This window comes from Coregonus lavaretus (genome assembly GCF_964263955.1).
Source record: "Coregonus lavaretus genome assembly, contig: HAP1_SCAFFOLD_728, whole genome shotgun sequence".
NCBI classification, from domain to species: domain Eukaryota; kingdom Metazoa; phylum Chordata; class Actinopteri; order Salmoniformes; family Salmonidae; genus Coregonus; species Coregonus lavaretus.
The window spans coordinates 211,060-232,540 of NW_028160568.1; the positions used below are offsets into that span (position 1 = coordinate 211,060).

The 21,481-nt window shown below is 43.6% G+C and overlaps 2 protein-coding genes across 2 annotated transcripts in view; both read left to right on the plus strand.

Annotated features, from left to right (window-relative positions):
* Nucleotides 1-2,306: 2,306 nt before the first annotated feature.
* Nucleotides 2,307-12,519, plus strand: LOC311121668 (putative N-acetyltransferase CML1). The gene is made up of 2 exons (XM_084196126.1): nucleotides 2,307-2,383; nucleotides 11,362-12,519. The coding sequence occupies exon 2, from the start codon at nucleotides 11,371-11,373 to the stop codon at nucleotides 12,043-12,045; it is 675 nt and encodes a 224-aa protein (XP_084052252.1). The 5' UTR covers nucleotides 2,307-2,383; nucleotides 11,362-11,370; the 3' UTR covers nucleotides 12,046-12,519.
* Nucleotides 12,520-20,827: 8,308 nt separating this feature from the next.
* LOC311121669 (uncharacterized protein) overlaps nucleotides 20,828-21,481 on the plus strand; it is a gene marked incomplete at its 3' end in the record, with an annotated part of 30,389 nt that continues 29,735 nt past the window's right edge. Inside the window, exons 1-2 of the mRNA XM_084196127.1 lie at nucleotides 20,828-20,950; nucleotides 21,288-21,331. Coding sequence (XP_084052253.1) covers nucleotides 20,917-20,950; nucleotides 21,288-21,331 — 78 coding nt within the window. The remainder of the gene's footprint in view (nucleotides 20,951-21,287; nucleotides 21,332-21,481) is intronic.

Consider the following 21,481-nt stretch of genomic DNA (forward strand, 5'->3'; position numbering starts at 1 on the left):
CTCTCTGTCTGTCCCCTGCAGTCTCTCTCTTTCTGTCCCCTGCAGTCTCTCTGTCTGTCCCCTGCAGTCTCTCTGTCTGTCCCCTGCAGTCTCTCTGTCTGTCCCCTGCAGTCTCTCTCTGTCTGTCCCCTGCAGTCTCTCTCTGTCTGTCCCCTGCAGTCTCTCTCTGTCTGTCCCCTGCAGTCTCTCTGTCTGTCCCCTGCAGTCTCTCTCTGTCTGTCCCCTGCAGTCTCTCTCTTTCTGTTCCCTGCAGTCCCTCTCTGTCTGTCCCCTGCAGTCCCTCTCTGTCTGTCCCCTGCAGTCTCTCTCTTCCTGTCCCCTGCAGTCTCTCTCTGTCTGTCCCCTGCAGTCTCTCTCTGTCTGTCCCCTGCAGTCTCTCTCTGTCTGTCCCCTGCAGTCTCTCTGTCTGTCCCCTGAAGTCTCTCTGTCTGTCCCCTGCAGTCTCTCTCTGTCTGTCCCCTGCAGTCTCTCTCTGTCTGTCCCCTGCAGTCTCTCTCTGTCTGTCCCCTGCAGTCTCTCTGTCTGTCCCCTGCAGTCTCTCTCTGTCTGTCCCCTGCAGTCTCTCTCTGTCTGTCCCCTGCAGTCTCTCTCTGTCCGTCCCCTGCAGTCTCTCTCTTTCTGTTCCCTGCAGTCCCTCTCTGTCTGTCCCCTGCAGTCTCTCTCTGTCTGTCCCCTGCAGTCTCTCTGTCTGTCCCCTGCAGTCCCTCTCTGTCTGTCCCCTGCAGTCCCTCTCTGTCTGTCCCCTGCAGTCCCTCTCTGTCTGTCCCCTGCAGTCTCTCTCGTTCTGTCCCCTGCAGTCTCTCTCTTTCTGTTCCCTGTAGTCCCTCTCTGTCTGTCCACTGCAGTGTCCCTCTGTCTGTCCCCTGTAGTCCCTCTGAAATGGCTGACTTGCTTAAACAAATGTGGTTTCTACTGACAATTGAGATGTACAAACTATGGCATAAGGGGACGCCAAGCGGATAAGAGGCAATCCGTAATTTTGTTTAAGACATTAACGAGCGAGCTAGGACGGACGTAGTCAATATAACTATTTGTTCAGCGCTTTTGAAATCTACAGCAACAGAATTCAGAACATGGGCCGTCCTTACAGTGTTCTCCCTGTACACCAAGTCAGAACCGTAGGATAAATAAAGGGGGCATATAAGCAGACAATGAAAGCTCTTACAATATTCGATGATATTTACATTTCTTTAAAACAGCCTATAGGCTACATGTGCACCACCAAGTCAGAACAGTAGGTTAAGTTATGAAGGTTAGATAGATACTGACTCAGCACGGTAGGGTACAGCAGGGTTAGAGAGATACTGTCTCAGCACGGTAGGGTACAGCAGTTAGATAGATACTGACTCAGCACGGTAGGGTACAGCAGGGTTAGAGAGATACTGTCTCAGCACGGTAGGGTACAGCAGGGTTAGAGAGATACTGTCTCAGCACGGTAGGGTACAGCAGGGTTAGAGAGATACTGACTCAGCACGGTAGGGTACAGCAGGGTTAGAGAGATACTGACTCAGCACGGTAGGGTACAGCAGGGTTAGAGAGATACTGTCTCAGCACGGTAGGGTACAGCAGGGTTAGAGAGATACTGACTCAGCATTTTATTTGCCACATGCGCCGAATACAACAGGTGTAGACATTACAGTGAAATGTTTACTTACAGCCCTTAACCAACAATGCATTTATTTGTTAATAAAAAAGTAAAATAAAACAACAACAACAAAAAGGTGTTGAGAAAAAAAGAGCAAAAGTAAAATAAAATAACAGTAGGGAGGCTATATATACAGGGGGGTACCGGTGCAGAGTCAATGTGCGGGGGCACCGGCTAGATGAGGTAATATGTACATGTGGGTAGAGTTAAAGTGACTATGCATAAATAATTAACAGAGTAGCAGCAGCGTAAAAAGATGGGGCGGGCAGTGCAAATAGTCTGGGTAGCCATGATTAGCTGTTCAGGAGTCTTATGGCTTGGGTGTAGAAGCTGTTAAGAAGCTTTTTGGACCTAGACTTGGTGCTCCGGTACCGCTTGCCGTGTGGTAGCAGAGAGAACAGTCTATGACTAGGGTGGCTGGAGTCTTTGACAATTTTGAGGGCCTTCCTCTGAAGTATACAATCATGTGTGAGCTGTTTTTTATCAAGATAATTTTTCACATGTTAAGCTACCCCTTGTTTTACCTTTCTAAATAGCTACATTGGCCTTGAGTTTCTTTCTCATTTTTATAATGGTGCTAAAATAAACTTCAGAATATATGAGCTATAAGGTCTTTCTTTCAGCCAATTAGAAACAAGACATACCATAAATCCCTCCCACCTCTGCGAAGACGGAAGTCCGCCTGTTGTTCGACCTGTTCAGATTGGATTCTATTTCTCTGAGACATATCTAAATCAGGTGGGTTATCTCTTACAAACAGCATTTGCATTACAGCAGAAATATTAATAATTTGATGGCCAACGTATCATTTGGCGAGTTAGCAATTCCTACATTTAGCTTACTAGTAGAGTCACGTGCTATTTGCTAATCGGGATAAATTATTTTAGTTTATTTAAATGATTTGATAACTAATATAGCTAGGTATCAAATAACGTTTTTTATTATAGCTAGGGATGATCAGAGGTTTGATGACGGATAGGACACTGACACTGCAGTCAGGTAACGGGAAACCGGGTGCTTTTAGCAACGCGGGTGTATTTACAACATTAGGAACACCTGCTCTTTCAGACTGACCAGGTGAAAGCTATGATCCCTTATTGATGTCACCTGTTAAATCCACTTCAATCAGTGTAGATGAAGGGGAGGAGACAGGTTAAAGAAGGATTTTTAAGCCTTGAGACATTGGGTGTTTCTCAATATGGAACTACCGTGCTCCACACTCATGCTCCGAGTGCATTCTCCGACCACGTTCTCTTGTGAGGAGGAGAGTACATTTGAGAAGCTCCAATTTGCGTACTCGGAGCACGGTAGCATGCATTTTGAGAAACATTGATTGTGTATTTGTGCCATTCAGAGGGTGAATGGGCAAGACAAAAGATGTAGGTGCCAGGTGTCATGTAAAAATCGTCCCAGTGTGAAATAGTTCCCAAGTTGTCCAAAGCGAAAGGGTTATCACTTGACTTACCCACTAAAATTGTAAAGGACTTAGATAAGATTCTTTATAATTTTATTTGGAGGAACAAGCCTCACTCTACGGAAATATATTCTCAGTAATACCCAAGAACAAGGAGGTCTTGAGGTTTTAGATTTCAATACTCTAAATAATAATTGTAAAATAAATTGGATTCTGAAGTATATTAAGAACCAGAACAGTATTTGGAATGTCTTCCCTAAGTATTTATTTGACTCTGGTGGTGGTTTAGAATTTCAGCTTGTGTGTAATTTTGATGTTGATAAAATCCCAGTAAAATTGGCCAAATTCCATATGCAGGCACTTTTAGCTTGGATGTTTTTTACATTTATTTGTATTTCACCTTTATTTAACCAGGTAAGAAGCCAGTTGAGAACAAGTTCTCATTTACAACTGCGACCTGGCCAAGATAAAGCATAGCAGTGCGATTAAAAACAACAACACAGAGTTACATATGGAATAAACAAAACATAAAGTCAATAACACAATAGAAAATCTATATACAGTGTGTGCAAATGTAGTAAGTTATGGAGGTAAGGCAATAAATAGGCCATAGTGCAAAATAATTACAATTTAGTATTAACACTGGAGTGATAGATGTGCAGAAGATGATGTGCAAATAGAGATACTGGGGTGCAAATGAGCAAAATAAATAACAATATGGGGATGAGGTAGTTGGGTGGGCTAATTTCAGATGGGCTGTGTACAGGTGCAGTGATCGGTAAGCTGCTCTGACAACTGATGCTTAAAGTTAGTGAGGGAGATAAGAGTCTCCAGCTTCAGAGATTTTTGCAGTTCGTTCCAGTCATTTGCAGCAGAGAACTGGAAGGAATGGCGGCCAAAGGAGGTGTTGGCTTTGGGGATGACCAGTGAGATATACCTGCTGGAACGCATACTACGGGTGGGTGTTGCTATGGTGACCAATGAGCTAAGATAAGGCGGGGATTTGCCTAGCAGTGATTTATAGATGACCCGGAGCCAGTGGGTTTGGCGACGAATATGTAGTGAGGGCCAGCCAACAAGAGCGTACAGGTCACAGTGGTGGGTAGTATATGGGGCTTTAGTGACAAAACGGATGGCACTGTGATAGACTACATCCAATTTGCTGAGTAGAGTGTTGGAGGCTATTTTGTAAATGACATCGCCGAAGTCAAGGATCGGTAGGATAGTCAGTTTTACGAGGGCATGTTTAGCAGCATGAGTGAAGGAGGCTTTGTTGCGAAATAGGAAGCCGATTCTAGATCTAACTTTTGATTGGAGATGCTTAATGTGAGTCTGGAAGGAGAGTTTACGGTCTAACCAGACACCTAGGTATTTGTAGTTGTCCACATATTCTATGTCAGACCCGCCGAGAGTAGTGATTCTAGTCGGGCGGGCGGGTGCCAGCAGCGTTTGATTGAAGAGCATGCATTTAGTTTTACTAGCGTTTAAGAGCAATTGGAGGCTACGGAAGGAGTGTTGTATGACATTGAAGCTCGTTTGGAGGTTTGTTAACACAGTGTCCAATGAAGGGCCAGATGTTTACAAAATGGTGTCGTCTGCGTAGAGGTGGATCTGAGAGTCACCAGCAGCAAGAGCGACATCATTGATATACACAGAGAATAGAGTCGGCCCGAGAATTGAACCCTGTGGCACCCCCATAGAGACTGCCATAGGTCCAGACAACAGGCCCTCCGATTTGAGACATTGGGTGTTTCTCAATATGGAACTACCGTGCTCCACACTCATGCTCCGAGTGCATTCTCCGACCACGTTCTCTTGTGAGGAGGAGAGTACATTTGAGAAGCTCCAATTTGCGTACTCGGAGCACGGTAGCATGCATTTTGAGAAACATTGATTGTGTATTTGTGCCATTCAGAGGGTGAATGGGCAAGACAAAAGATGTAGGTGCCAGGTGTCATGTAAAAATCGTCCCAGTGTGAAATAGTTCCCAAGTTGTCCAAAGCGAAAGGGTTATCACTTGACTTACCCACTAAAATTGTAAAGGACTTAGATAAGATTCTTTATAATTTTATTTGGAGGAACAAGCCTCACTCTACGGAAATATATTCTCAGTAATACCCAAGAACAAGGAGGTCTTGAGGTTTTAGATTTCAATACTCTAAATAATAATTGTAAAATAAATTGGATTCTGAAGTATATTAAGAACCAGAACAGTATTTGGAATGTCTTCCCTAAGTATTTATTTGACTCTGGTGGTGGTTTAGAATTTCAGCTTGTGTGTAATTTTGATGTTGATAAAATCCCAGTAAAATTGGCCAAATTCCATATGCAGGCACTTTTAGCTTGGATGTTTTTTACATTTATTTGTATTTCACCTTTATTTAACCAGGTAAGAAGCCAGTTGAGAACAAGTTCTCATTTACAACTGCGACCTGGCCAAGATAAAGCATAGCAGTGCGATTAAAAACAACAACACAGAGTTACATATGGAATAAACAAAACATAAAGTCAATAACACAATAGAAAATCTATATACAGTGTGTGCAAATGTAGTAAGTTATGGAGGTAAGGCAATAAATAGGCCATAGTGCAAAATAATTACAATTTAGTATTAACACTGGAGTGATAGATGTGCAGAAGATGATGTGCAAATAGAGATACTGGGGTGCAAATGAGCAAAATAAATAACAATATGGGGATGAGGTAGTTGGGTGGGCTAATTTCAGATGGGCTGTGTACAGGTGCAGTGATCGGTAAGCTGCTCTGACAACTGATGCTTAAAGTTAGTGAGGGAGATAAGAGTCTCCAGCTTCAGAGATTTTTGCAGTTCGTTCCAGTCATTTGCAGCAGAGAACTGGAAGGAATGGCGGCCAAAGGAGGTGTTGGCTTTGGGGATGACCAGTGAGATATACCTGCTGGAACGCATACTACGGGTGGGTGTTGCTATGGTGACCAATGAGCTAAGATAAGGCGGGGATTTGCCTAGCAGTGATTTATAGATGACCCGGAGCCAGTGGGTTTGGCGACGAATATGTAGTGAGGGCCAGCCAACAAGAGCGTACAGGTCACAGTGGTGGGTAGTATATGGGGCTTTAGTGACAAAACGGATGGCACTGTGATAGACTACATCCAATTTGCTGAGTAGAGTGTTGGAGGCTATTTTGTAAATGACATCGCCGAAGTCAAGGATCGGTAGGATAGTCAGTTTTACGAGGGCATGTTTAGCAGCATGAGTGAAGGAGGCTTTGTTGCGAAATAGGAAGCCGATTCTAGATCTAACTTTTGATTGGAGATGCTTAATGTGAGTCTGGAAGGAGAGTTTACGGTCTAACCAGACACCTAGGTATTTGTAGTTGTCCACATATTCTATGTCAGACCCGCCGAGAGTAGTGATTCTAGTCGGGCGGGCGGGTGCCAGCAGCGTTTGATTGAAGAGCATGCATTTAGTTTTACTAGCGTTTAAGAGCAATTGGAGGCTACGGAAGGAGTGTTGTATGACATTGAAGCTCGTTTGGAGGTTTGTTAACACAGTGTCCAATGAAGGGCCAGATGTTTACAAAATGGTGTCGTCTGCGTAGAGGTGGATCTGAGAGTCACCAGCAGCAAGAGCGACATCATTGATATACACAGAGAATAGAGTCGGCCCGAGAATTGAACCCTGTGGCACCCCCATAGAGACTGCCATAGGTCCAGACAACAGGCCCTCCGATTTGACACATTGAACTCTATCTGAGAAGTAGTTGGTGAACCAGGCGAGACAGTCATTTGAGAAACCAAGGCTATTTAGTCTGCCAATAAGAATGCGGTGATTGACAGAGTCAAAAGCCTTGGCCAGGTCGATGAAGACGGCTGCACAGTACTGTCTTTTATCGATCGCGGTTATTATATATCGTTTAGGATCTTGAGCGTGGCTGAGGTGCACCCATGACCAGCTCGGAAACCAGATTGCATAGCGGAGAAGGTACGGTGGGATTCGAAATGGTCGGTGATCTGTTTGTTAACTTGGCTTTCAAATACTTTCGAAAGGCAGGGCAGGATGGATATAGGTCTGTAACAGTTTGGATCTAGAGTGTCACCCCCTTTTGAAGAGGGGGATGACCGCGGCAGCTTTCCAATCTCTGGGGATCTCAGACGATACGAAAGAGAGGTTGAACCGGCTAGTAATAGGGGTTGCGACAATTTCGGCGGCTAATTTTAAAAAGAAAGGGTCCAGATTGTCTAGCCCAGCTGATTTGTAGGGGTCCAGATTGTGCAGCTCTTTCAGAACATCAGCTGTCTGAATTTGTGTGAAGGAGAAGCGGGGGGGGCATGGGCAAGTTGCAGCGGAGGGTGCAGAGCTGGTGGCCGGGTTAGGGGTAGGCACCAGGTGGAAAGCATGGCCAGCCGTAGCAAAATGCTTATTGAAATTATCGTAGATTTATCGGTGGTGACAGTGTTTCCTAGCCTCAGTGCAGTGGGCAGCTGGGAGGAGGTGCTCTTATTCTCCATGGACTTTACAGTGTCCCAAAACTTTTTGGAGTTAGTGCTACAGGATGCAAATTTCTGTTTGAAAAAGCTAGCCTTTGCTTTCCTAACTGCTTGTGTATATTGGTTCCTGACTTTCCTGAAAAGTTGCATATCGCGGGGGCTGTTCGATGCTAATGCAGTACGCCACAGGATGTTTTTGTGCTGGTCAAGGGCAGTCAAGTCTGGGGTGAACCAGGGGCTATATCTGTTCTTAGTTCTGAATTTTTTGAATGGGGCATGCTTATTTAAGATTGAGAGGAAAGCACTTTTAAAGAACAACCAGTCATCCTCTACTGACGGAATGAGGTCAATATCCATCCAGGATACCCGGGCCAGGTCTATTTTGGGCCTCCTGTAGCTCAGTTGGTAGAGCATGGCGCTTGCAATGCCAGAGTTGTGGGTTCGATTCCCACGGGGGGCCAGTATGAAAAATGTATGCACTCACTAACTGTAAGTCGCTCTGGATAAGAGCGTCTGCTAAATGACTAAATTAGAAAGGCCTGCTCGCTGAAGTGTTTTTGGGAGCGTTTGACAGTGATGAGGGGTGGTCGTTTGACCGCGGACCCGTTACGGACGCAGGCAATAAGGCAGTGATCGCTGAGATCCTGGTTGAAGACAGCGGAGGTGTATTTAGAGGGTAAGTTAGTCAGGATGATATCTATGAGGGTGCCCATGTTTACGGATTTAGGGTTGTACCTGGTAGGTTCCTTGATGATTTGTGGGGGTGAAACTCAATATTACAAAGGTGTTCCTAATGTTTTATACACTCAGTGTACACTAGTGTTGCTTTCAATTGTATTGGGTTGCACAAAAACAGTCCCTGGGAAGCCACAAGTTAAATACAATTCCGTTTCACGTTTGGAAAGTCTGTTTCATAATACGAACCTTAAGATATGTTGTCTCAAATTCCCCCGTCATAATGACCAACCGTCCTTCCCACTGTCACAATAAGTTGACATGGAATTGTATTTAACTTGTGGCTTCCCAAGGACTGTTTTTGTGCAACCCAGGATAATTGAAAGCAATACTAGTGCATTCGGAAAGTATTCAGTCCACATTTTGTTACGTTACAGCCTTATTCTAAAATGGATTAAATAAATACAAGTTCCTCATCAATCTACACACAATACCCCATAATGACAAAGCGAAAACAGGTTTTTAGAAATGTTAGCAAATGTATATAAAAAAATATAAAAAATACTTATTTACATAAGTATTCAGACCCTTTGCTATGAGACTTGAAATTGAGCTTTCCATTGATCATCTTTGAGATGTTTCTACAACTTGATTGGAGTCCACCTGTGGTAAATTCAATTGATTGGACATGATTTGGAAAGGCACACACCTGTCTATATAAGGTCCCATAGTTGACAGTGCATGTCAGAGCAAAAACCAAGCCATGAGGTTGAAGGAATTGTCTGTAGAGCTCCAAGACACAGATCTGGGGAAGGATACCAAAAAATGTCTGCAGCATTTAAAGTCCCCAAGAACACAGTGGCCTCCATCATTCTTAAATGGAAGAAGTTTAGAACCACCAAGACTCTTCCTAGAGCTGGCCAGGCGCCAAACTGAGCAATCGGGGGAGAAGGGCCTTGGTCAGGGAGGTGACCCAGAACCTGATGGTCGCTCTGACAGAGCTCTAGAGTTCCTCTGTGGAGATAGGAGAACCTTCCAGAAGGACAACCATCTCTACAGCACTCCACCAATCAGGCCTTTATGGTAGAGTGACCAGACGGAAGCCACACCTCAGTAAAAGGCACATGACAGCCTGCTTGGAGTTTGCCAAAAGGCACCTAAAGAACTCTCAGACAATGAGAAACAAGATTCTCTGGTCTGATGAAACCAAGATTGAACTCTTTGGCCTGAATGCCAAGCGTCACATCTGGACGAAACCTGGCACCATCCCTACGGTGAAGCATGGTGGTGGCAGCATCATGCTGTGGGGATGTATTTCAGTGGCAGGGACTGGGAGACTAGTCAGGATCGAGGGAAAGATGAACAGAGCAAAGTACAGAGAGTTCCTTGATGAAAACCTGCTCCAGAGCACTCAGGACCTCAGACTGGGGCGAAGGTTCACCTTCCAACAGGACAACGTCCCTAAGCACACAGCCAAGACAATGCAGGAGTGGCTTCGGGACAAGTCTCTGAATGTCCTTGAGTGACCCAGCCAGAGCCCGATAGAACGTCTCTTGAGAGACCTGAAAATAGCTGTGCAGCGACGCTCCCCATCCAACCTGACAGTGCTTGAGAGGATCTACAGAGAAGAATGGGAGAAACTCTCCAAATACAGGTGTCCCAAGCTTGTAGCGTCATACCCAAGAAGACTCAAGGCTGTAATCTCAGCCAAAGGTGCTTCAACAAAGTACTGAGTAAAGGGTCTGAGTACTTATGTAAATGTGATATTTCCGTTTTTCATTTTTAATACATTTGCAAAAATTTCAAAAAACTGTTTTTGCTTTGTCATTATGGGATATTGTTTGTAGATTGATGAGGGGAAACGCTATTTAATCAATTTTAGAATAAGGCTGTAATGTAACAAAATGTGGAAAAAGTCAAGGGGTCTGAATACTTTCCAAATGCACTGTATGTAAATACACCCGTGTTGCTGAAAGTACCTATCTGAGGCAAGACCTCCTCCAAGGACACGGAGTCTGTTGATGAGGGAGTCTGTTGATGAGGGAGTCTGTTGATGAGGGTTGGGAGGGAGAGTGTTGCTGTTGTGTGTGTGTGTGTGTTGTGTGTGTGTGTGTGTGTCGAAGGTACCTTGGAGTGTTGAGTGGTAGGTAGGTTGTAGCGTAGACATATACTCTATAGAAAGGGCTTAACCTTTAACCCTGGAAATGTGAACTAATGTTGCCAGGTCACCTATTATACCATCTATAGATTATATTTCTACGGGTTGTAGTGACTAGACTACTAGACTGTTCTCTCTCACTGTCATCTCTCACTGTCATCTCTCACTGTCATCTCTCACTGTCATCTCTCACTGCCATCTCTCACTGTCATCTCTCACTGTCATCTCTCACTGTCATCTCTCACTGTCATCTCTCACTGTCATCTCTCACTGCCATCTCTCACTGTCATCTCTCACTGTCATCTCTCACTGTCATCTCTCACTGTCATCTCTGTATGTATTGAAGGGCAGACCAGTGTGTGTTTATGGGAGCCAGAGGAGACTCAGGTTTAGTGTGACTGACTACCATGTTTGTTTGTGGGTTGAACGGAAGGTTTCTGCTCTTTCTGTGTTGTTATTGTGCAGACAGTAGACAGAACGGTAGGGTTGGCTGATATTTGGGGAGACTTCTTCTACGATATGCTACTCTAAAAATATCTTGATATATACGATACAATCGTTTTGCACCGTTAATGACTAAATCATTATAGACTGTGACTAAATCATTATAGACTGTGACTAAATCATTATAGACTGTGACTAAATCATTATAGACTGTGACTAAATCATTATAGACTGTGACTAAATCATTATAGACTGTGACTAAATCATTATAGACTGTGACTAAATCCAGACTGTCATTATTTTGCTAATTTATTATATAATGGTCGCATTCTCATTAAGTAATCTTCGTATGATGAAAAAATAAGGCTTAGCCTAGTTAATTCATTTAGACTTCATTTGACAGATTGATAGTCTAACTGATAAAACTGCACAGTTTTGATTTGTAAAGTTCAAATAAGTATATTTTTGTAAATCATGATATATCATCTTGCACATCACTATATCATCAATGTCAAATATCACAATGTTCAATTTAATAATATCTGCCCAACCCTACAGACCAGTGCCATGGTTGCTGGCGTCACGATCCGAAGGTACCAGGATGATGACAAGGAGTCCGTGAAGGAGATCTTCACCCTGGGGATGAGCGAGCACGTCCCCTCCTCCTTCATGCACCTCCTCAAACAGCCCCTGACCCAGATGACCCTGATGGTCACGTTCTGCGCCCTGCTGGCCAGCTCCAAGTCCATCCTGCTGCCTGTAGTAGCGGTCACTCTCCTCCTGGCCGGGGCCAAGCAGCTGGTGGGCTACCTCTTCAACAGCTACATCGACACCTCCCTTAAGAAGGACCTCAACCACATCCAGGAGACCTACCTGGAGAACAAGGACTCGTGTTTCTGGGTGGCTGAGAGCGACGGCCGGGTGGTGGCAACGGTGGCCTGCCTGCCCGCGGAGAGGGAACCAGGCTACATGGAGCTGAAGAGGTTGTCTGTACGCCGGACACACCGGGGTATGGGCATCGCCAAGGCCCTCAGCAGGACAGTGGCAGACTTCAGCAGGGAGAGAGGCTTCCCTGCTGTCATCCTCTACACGTCTGTAGTGCAGACTGATGCACAGAGGCTGTATGAGAACATGGGCTACACACGGATCAGAGAGTTCGTCATCCCTGAGCCCATCGCCAAAATCACCAACTTTACTCTGATAGAGTACAGACTGGACTTACTGCAGGGGGGGGGGGAATAGGAGGAGGACTGAAAGGACAGTAGGACGCAGACAGACAGACAGACAGACAGACAGACAGACAGACAGACAGACAGACAGACACATATCTACAGTTCATTCGGAAAGTATTCAGACCCTTTACTCAGTACTTTGTTGAAGGGTCAATAACGTATAAGGTTTTAAAAAGGTAAACATTTTGAAAAGGGAAAACTATTTAATTTCAAACACTTTATGTTCCCTTGAGTGTTACGTATGCACGTTCAGGGTTTGTCGCAAAAAATGGTTGTTAATTTTCATTTTTTTATGCGATTTGTTAAATTGACCTCCAAAAAAAAAGTGATTTGGTGCGACCATGAATCAAAAATAAAAAAATGTTTTCGGACCATTATTTCAAGCAAATAAGAGTAAAATATGAATATATGCATATCTCAAATATTCAACATTAAAGAAGTTATAAGTTACAGTATAATAAATATCTATTTTTTTCACTTTTCACTGGACGAACCCTCATTTTGAATGACTCAACTACAACTTCTGTTAAATAAATGAAAACCAGTCTCTTATAGAAAAAAATTAACATTAAAAACACTGGTTGTACCGAATGAACATTGCTGGTCGCACCGCATGACTATTTTGATATGGTGTAATGTTTTGGGCAGATTCTCCGTTCCCCTCTTAATCAAACACGGTTTATTATTCAACAACGATGCCTTTTAATGCTTAATAAAATACAAAAAATGTGACTCAAATGATTATCACGCAGAAACATTTCATTTAGAACATGACAATTAACTTCTAAAAACAGGATTAAAATGATGCATTATGATTAATTTTTAAAACAATGTTAAAAACAGTGTTAAGAATCATTGTAATAAATTAATAGTAAAGTAATTGAAATACAATAATTAAACATTAAAATATAAAATGCATAAAAAAGTGTTTTTCTACATTTGTATTTGTATTTATTATGGATCCCCATTAGTTCCTGCCAAGGCAGCAGCTACTCTTCCTGGGGTTTATTATGGATCCCCATTAGTTCCAGCCAAGGCAGCAGCTACTCTTCCTGGGGTTTATTATCGATCCCCATTAGTTCCTGCCAAGGCAGCAGCTACTCTTCCTGGAGTCCAGCAAAGTTAAGGCAGTTATACATTTTAAAAACGTTACAATAAATTCATAACAGATTTCACAACATATTAAGTGTGTGACCTCAGGCCTCTACTCTACTACCACATATCTATAACACAAAATCCATGTGTGTATAGTGCGTATGTTATCGTGTGTTTGTATGCATGTGTCTGTGCCTATGTTTGTGTTGCTTCACAGTCCCCGCTGTTCCATAAAGTGGATTTTTATCAATTTTTTAAAATCTAATTTTACTGTGAGTTACCTGATATGGAATAGAGTTCCATGTAGTCATGGCTCTATGTAGTACTGTGCGCCTCCCATAGTCTGTTCTGGACTTGGGGACTGTGAAGAGACCTCTGGTGGCATGTCTTGTGGGATATGCATGGGTGTCTGAGCTGTGTGCTAGTAGTTTAAACAGACAGCTCGGTGCATTCAACATGTCAATACCTCTCACAAATACAAGTAGTGATGAAGTCAATCTCTCCTCCACTTTGAACCAGGAGAGATTGACATGCATATTATTAATGCTCTCTGTGTACATCCAAGGGCCGGCCGTGCTGCCCTGTTTTGAGATAATTGCAATTTTCCTAAGTCCCTCTTTGCGGCACCTGACCACAAGACTGAACAGTAGTCCAGGTGCGATAAAACTAGAGCCTGTAGGACCTGCCTTGTTGATAGTGCTGTTAAGAAGGCAGAGCAGCGCTTTATTATGGACAGACTTCTCCCCATCTTAGCTACTGTTGTATCAATATGTTTTAACCATGACAGTTTACAATCCAGGGTTACTCCAAGCAGTTTAGTCTCCTCAACTTGCTCAATTTCCACATGATTCATTACAAGATTTAGTTGAGATTTAGGGTTTAGTGAATGATTTGTCCCAAATACAATGCTTTTAGTTTTAGAAATATTTAGGACTAACTTATTCCTTGCCACCCATTCTGAAACTAACTGCAGCTCTTTGTTAAGTGTTGCAGTCATTTCAGTCGCTGTGGTAGCTGACATGTATACAGTTGAAGTCGGAAGTTTACATACACTTAGGTTGGAGTCACTAAAACTCGTTTTTCAACCACTCCACACATGTCTTGTGAACAAACTATAGTTATGGCAAGTCGGTTAGGACATCTACTTTGTGCATGACAAGTAATTTTTCCAACAATTGTTTACAGACAGATTATTTCACTTATAATTCACTGTATCACAATTCCAGTGGGTCAGAAGTTTACATACACTAAGTTGACTGTGCCTTTAAACAGCTTGGAAAATTCCAGAAAATGATGTCATGGCTTTAGAAGCTTCTGATAGACTAATTGACATCATTTGAGTCAATTGGAGGTGTACCTGTGGATGTATTTCAAGACCTACCTTCATTTTTTCAAAGTCAGTGCCTCTTTGCTTGACATCATGGGAAAATCAAAAGAAATCAGCCAAGACCTCAGAAAATAAATTGTAGACCTCCACATGTCTGGTTCATCCTAGGGAGCAATTTCCAAACGCCTGAAGGTACCACGTTCATCTGTACAAACAATAGTACACAAGTATAAACACCATGGGACCACGCAGCCGTCATACTGCTCAGGAAGGAGACGCGTTCTGTCTCCTAGAGATGAATGTACTTTGGTGCGAAAAGTGCAAATCAATCCCAGAACAACAGCAGAGGACCTTGTGAAGATGCTGGAGGAAACAGGTACAAAAGTATCTATATCCACAGTAAAACGAGTCCTATATCGACCTAACCTGAATGGCCGCTCAGCAAGGAAGAAGCCACTGCTCCAAAACCGCCATAAAAAAGCCAGACTACGGTTTGCAACTGCACATGGGGTCAAATATCGTAGTCTTTGGAGAAATGTCCTCTGGTCTGATGAAACAAAAATAGAACTGTTTGGCCATAATGACCATCGTTATGTTTGGAGGAAAAAGGGGGCTGCTTGCAAGCCGAAGAACACCATCCCAACCGTGAAGCACGGGGGTGGCAGCATCATGCTGTGGGGGTGCTTTGCTGCAGGAGGGACTGGTGCACTTCACAAAATAGATGGCATCGTGAGGAAGGAAAATTATGTGGATATATTGAAGCAACATCTCAAGACATCAGTCAGGAAGTTAAAGCTTGGTCGCAAATGGATCTTCCAAATGGACAATGACCCCAAGCATACTTCCAAAGTTGTGGCAAAATGGCTTAAGGACAACAAAGTCAAGGTATTGGAGTGGCCATCACAACGCCCTGACCTCAATCCTATAGAAAAGTTGTTGGTAGAACTGAAAAAGCGTGTGCGAGCAAGGAGACCTACAAACCTGACTCAGTTACACCAGCTCTGTCAGGAGGAATGGGCCAAAATTCACAACTTATTGTGGGAAGCTTGTGGAAGGCTACCCGAAAAGTTTGACCCAAGTTAAACAATTTAAAGGCAATGCTACCAAATACTAATTGAGTGTATGTAAACTTCTGACCCACTGGGAATGTGATGAAATAAATAAAAGCTTAAATAAATAATTCTCTCTACTATTATTCTGACATTTCACATTCTTAAAATAAAGTGGTGATCCTAACTGACCTAAGACAGGGAATTTTTACTAGGATTAAATGTCAGGAATTGTGAAAAACTGAGTTTAAATGTATTTGGCTAAGGTGTATGTAAACTTCCGACTTCAACTGTAGTGTTGAGTCATCCGCATACATTAACACACTGGCTTAACACAAAGTCTTTGGTTACAGATATATGCCTCACCATCGATCCGGCCTCTGCCGAGTCTCGAAGCAGATTGCGAGGCCAGAGCCACAGAACTCACCTGAGAAGACAGCTGCTGAGATGCCGGCTGCATACAGGCCACTACAGCCAAAGGGGCATACAGTAGGGAGAACAAGTATTTGATACACTGCCGATTTTGCAGGTTTTCCTACTTACAAAGCATGTAGAGGTCTGTAATTTTTATCATAGGTACACTTCAACTGTGAGAGACGGAATCTAAAACAAAAATCCAGAAAATCACATTGTATGATTTTTAAGTAATTAATTTGCATTTTATTGCATGACATAAGTATTTGATACATCAGAAAAACAGAACTTAATATTTGGTACAGAAACCTTTGTTTGCAATTACAGAGATCATACGTTTCCTGTAGGTCTTGACCAGGTTTGCACACACTGCAGCAGGGATTTTGGCCCACTCCTCCATACAGACCTTCTCCAGATCCTTCAGGTTTCGGGTCTGTCGCTGGGCAATACGGACTTTCAGCTCCCTCCAAAGATTTTCTATTGGGTTCAGGTCTGGAGACTGGCTAGGCCACTCCAGGACCTTGAGATGCTTCTTACGGAGCCACTCCTTAGTTGCCCTGGCTGTGTGTTTCGGGTCATTGTCATGCGGGAAGACCTAGCCACGACCCATCTTCAATGCTCTTACTGAGGGAAGGAGGTTGTTGGCCAAGATCTCGCGATACATGGCCCCATCCATCCTCCCCTCAATACGGTGCAGTCGTCCTGTCCCCTTTGCAGAAAAGCATCCCCAAAGAATGATGTTTCCACCTCCATGCTTCACGGTTGGGATGGTGTTCTTGGGGTTGTACTCATCCTTCTTCTTCCTCCAAACACGGCGAGTGGAGTTTAGACCAAAAAGCTCTATTTTTGTCTCATCAGACCACATGAACCTTCTCCCATTCCTCCTCTGGATCATCCAGATGGTCATTGGCAAACTTCAGAAGGGCCTGAACATGCGCTGGCTTGAGCAGGGGGACCTTGCGTGCGCTGCAGGATTTTAATCCATGATGGCGTAGTGTGTTACTAATGGTTTTCTTTGAGACTGTGGTCCCAGCTCTCTTCAGGTCATTGACCATTTACATTTACATTACATTTTAGTCATTTAGCAGACGCTCTTATCCAGAGCGACTTACAGGAGCAATTAGGGTTAAGTGCCTTGCTCAAGGGCACATCGACAGATTTTTCACCTAGTCGGCTCGGGGATTAGAACCAGCGACCTTTCGGTTACTGGCACAACGCTCTTACCCACTAAGCTACCTGCCGCCCCTGCCGTGTAGTTCTGGGCTGATCCCTCACCTTTCTCATGATCATTGATGCCCCACGAGGTGACATCTTGCATGGAGCCCCAGACCGAGGCTGATTGAGCGTCATCTTGAACTTCTTCCATTTTCTAATAATTGCACCAACAGTTGTTGCCTTCTCACCAAGCTGCTTGCCTATTGTCCTGTAGCCCATCCCAGCCTTATGCAGGTCTACAATTTTATCCCTGATGTCCTTACACAGCTCTCTGGACTTGGCCATTGTGGAGAGGTTGGAGTCTGTTTGATTGAGTGTGTGGACAGGTGTCTTTTATACAGGTAACGAGTTCAAACGGGTGCAGTTAATACAGGTAATGAGTGGAGAACAGGAGGGCTTCTTAAAGAAAAACTAACACGTCTGTGAGAGACAGAATTCTTACTGGTTGGTAGGTGATCAAATACTTATGTCATGCACTAAAATGCAAATTCATTACTTAAAAATCATACAATGTGATTTTCTGGATTTTTGTTTTAGATTCCGTCTCTCACAGTTGAAGTGTACCTATGATAAAAATTACAGACCTCTACATGCTTTGTAAGTAGGAAAACCTACAAAATCGGCAGTGTATCAAATACTTGTTCTTCCCACTGTATGTGTATGTATGCATGTATGTGGGTGTTACAATCGATCTGCAATATTAAGCTGATCTACCCCCTAGTAAAATGAATTATGCGAGAAATGTCGATGGAAACGCTTTTATGCGCACATATTGATATAACAATTTTACATTTTAGTCATTTAGCAGACGCTCTTATCCAGAGCGACTTACAGTAGGTGAGTGCATACATTTTCATACTGGCCCCCCGTGGGAAACGAACCCACAACCCTGGCGTTGCAAACACCATGCTCTACCAACTGAGTACAGGAGGCCAGGTAGTTGAGGACTTGGTGGACTGTATATTATGTAGGGTTGTACTTAGCTCTATGTGTTCTCTCCCAGGTGCTTGTAATGGCACAGATGACAGACCGGTATGATTCCAGTTGAGGTTGTTTAATTTACGCTGATTCAAAGAGCAGTAATGGCACAATTGTGTTAACCAAGAGTTTGTGTGTGGTTCTGAAAAAGGGAAAATGATATACAATAGTAAATGGCAGGTACAGGCTTAATACAACCTCCAATTACATAAGCTATAAATAATATGGCTACAATAGGTTATCTGCTGCACAAGGGCAATACAACCTAACAACATGACTGTGACTTCACTAATGAATGATCAGAGGAGTGCAACTACACAGCACCATCATCCTCACACAACTGCATGAACTTGAATGTATAATGCATCCACAAGGCTAATTGCTAACAAAATACCCACATAATCTAAACAGCATACATCCATATAACCACAGTCCATATAAGACTAGACCCTGAAATGCTAAATGTCTGAAATTAGATGACAAACAGGGTCAGCAAGCTTACAGTTGCTAGCTCGCGGTAAAAACGCTAACTAGCATAACAAAGAAGTGCGTCCACAACACATGAATTGTAGGAAATATGAACTCAAATTTCTGAACGATGTACACTGGCCTTGGATAAAACAAAGAACGCTAACTGAAGGTAATCACAGGAGATGGTTGGAATTTATCACGGCTCGTGTACTTCCTCTAGTTCCTTCCTTATCCTCAGTCTGAGATCTCCCAGCATGCTGTGCTCCTCCCACTATGACTCGTCGGGAAAGCGTGCAGTTTATGAGTCTACAGATGAAATATAATATGAACTGCACAGCGTGGTGAAAGTGCAAGGTGATGCGTTTGACGCTCCGTCCTTTCCAATAAATATCGAGGGTTTTATGCCGCGTTCACATGCTAGTCGGAACTAGGAAACTCTGAAATGCCCAACTTGCTATCTGGTTGTAGTTATACACGTGCCACGTTCAACGAATCAGCATGTCATAAATGTCTGAGTTTCCAAGTTCTGACACCCGATTAGCATGTGAACGCGGCATTATTGTGGTGACATGATAATCGATGATTGGCTGCAGTTTGACAAATACAAATAATAAAATCACATTTTATTTGTCACATGCGCCGAATACAGCAGGTGTAGAAATGCTGACAAGCCCTTAACCAACAATGCAGTTTTAAGAAAATAAGAGTTAAGAAAATATGTATTAAATAAACTAAAGTATAAAAGTAACAATAAAATAACAATAACGAGGCTATATAGAGGGGGTACCGGTACCGAGTCAATGTGCGGGGGTACAGGTTGGTCGAGGTAATATGTACATGTAGGTAGGGGTAAAGTGACTATACATAGATAATAAACAGCAAGTAGCAGCAACGTAAAAAAAAAAAGGGGGTCAATACAAATAGTCCAGGTAGCCATTTGATTAATTGTTCAGCAGTCTTATGGCTTGGGGGTAGAAGCTGTTAAGGAGCCTTTTGGACCTAGACTTGGCGCTCCGGTACTGCTTGTCGTGTGGTAGCAGAGGGAACAGTCAATGACTTGGGTTGCTGGAGCCTTTGACCATTTTTAGGGCCTTTCTCTGACACCACCTGGTATAGAGGTCCTGGATGGCAGGAAGCTCGGCCCCAGTAATGTACTGGGCCGTACGCACTACCCTCTGTAGCGCCTTACGGTCAGATGACGAGCAGTTGCAAACCAGGCGGTGATGCAACCAGTCAGGATGCTCACGATGGAGCAGCTGTAGAATTTTTTGAGGACCTGGGGACCCATGCCTAATCTTTTCAGTCTCCTGATGGGGAATAGGCTTTGTCGTGCCCTCTTCACGACTGTCTTGGTTTATTTGGACCATGATAGTTTGTTGGTGATGTGGACACCAAGGAACTTGAAACTCTCGACCTGCTCCACTACAGCCCTGTCGATGTGAATTGGGACGTGTTCGGCCCTCCTTTTCCTGTAGTCAACGATCAGCTCCTTTGTCTTGCTGACGTTGAGGGAGAGGTTGTTATCCTGGCACCACACTGCCAGATCTCTGACCTCCTCCCTATAGGCTGTCTCATCGTTGTCGGTGATCAGGCCTACCACAATCGTGTCGTCGGTTAACTTAATGATGGTGTTGGAGTCGTGTTTGGCCATGCAGTCATGGGTGAACAGGGAGTACAGGAGGCGACTGAGCACGCACCCCTGAGGGGCCCCCGTGTTGAGGATCAGCGTGGCAGATGTGTTGTTACCTACCTACCCGTGTTGTAAAAATGCGGATTTTAGAATATTCTTATGAAAATCGGTCGCCAGTTGGATGGAAACTGAGCTATAGAAACAATTTGCAACTCTTTAATTGGCTGCAATTTAGGAAACAGAAGTAACCACAGATGAATGGATTTGGCATAAGGTCAATTATGTAGGCCAATTATGTTTCTTCCACTCTGACTGGTTTCCACCAGTTACCACAGTCACAAAGTTCAAATTGGATATATCGTAAAACTGTATGAAGACTAAAATTAGCTTTTTGTCTTAATGTAAGGCATAAGGTTAGCAGTGTGGTTAAGGTTAGGTTTAACGTCACATTTTAAGAAGATACATTCTAGAAATAGGCGGGGTTTATGACTTTGTGGCTGGGGTAACTAGTGACGACCTCTGGCGTTCATATGTGAGGCTAGTTTGGATTCCCTTCAGAGCAGTGGAGGATGAAGGTAGCGAGTTAAACTACGCAGGCGTGTCTGGGCGTCACGTAAACCCGGAAAGGAGAAACAAGGAAGACGTTGAGTTTCAGAGAAGTCCTTTTCTGTCGAACCAAGCACCACAAATTAGTCAAATAAAATGTCTAACATTAGAAAGAGAGATTGGAAACCAGGTAAGATCGAGATGAGCTAGCTTGAAATGTGTCAGTCTCGTCGCGTAACCAAGGAAAGGTAGCTAGCTATATAACGCCAACGTTAGCCAGTTAGCCACTGCTGAATTTGAGGTAACCGTATTAAGTTGGCAAACTTCAGCTTCTGTTTTCTTCAGCATGTGCACCAGCGTGTAGGAGCAGGTGGCAACACAGGTCACCATCAACCACACACATTAATAGGAAATTGATGTCATTCTGAACATAATTAGCTAGCTATGCCATTTGTTGTCAAAGATTCGCACATAGACATGAGGTAACTTACCCTGTCTCTGATTATATTTTCTCTTCACTTCATCAGACCATGTCATCATTCAGGAAAACCCACACATTTTGCAAACCCACGTGAGTAGTGTGTGTGTGTGTGTGTGTGTGTGTGTGTGTGTGTGTGTGTGTGAGCGAGTGTGTGTGTGTGTGTGTGTGTGTGTGTGTGTGAGCGAGTGTGTGTGTGTGTGTGTGTGTGTGTGTGTGTGAGCGAGTGAGTACATGCCTCCT

Bases quoted from the DNA above. Each gene is read 5' to 3' on its own strand.
- LOC311121668 (XM_084196126.1), top strand. From the start codon at position 11,371: ATGGTTGCTGGCGTCACGATCCGAAGGTACCAGGATGATGACAAGGAG.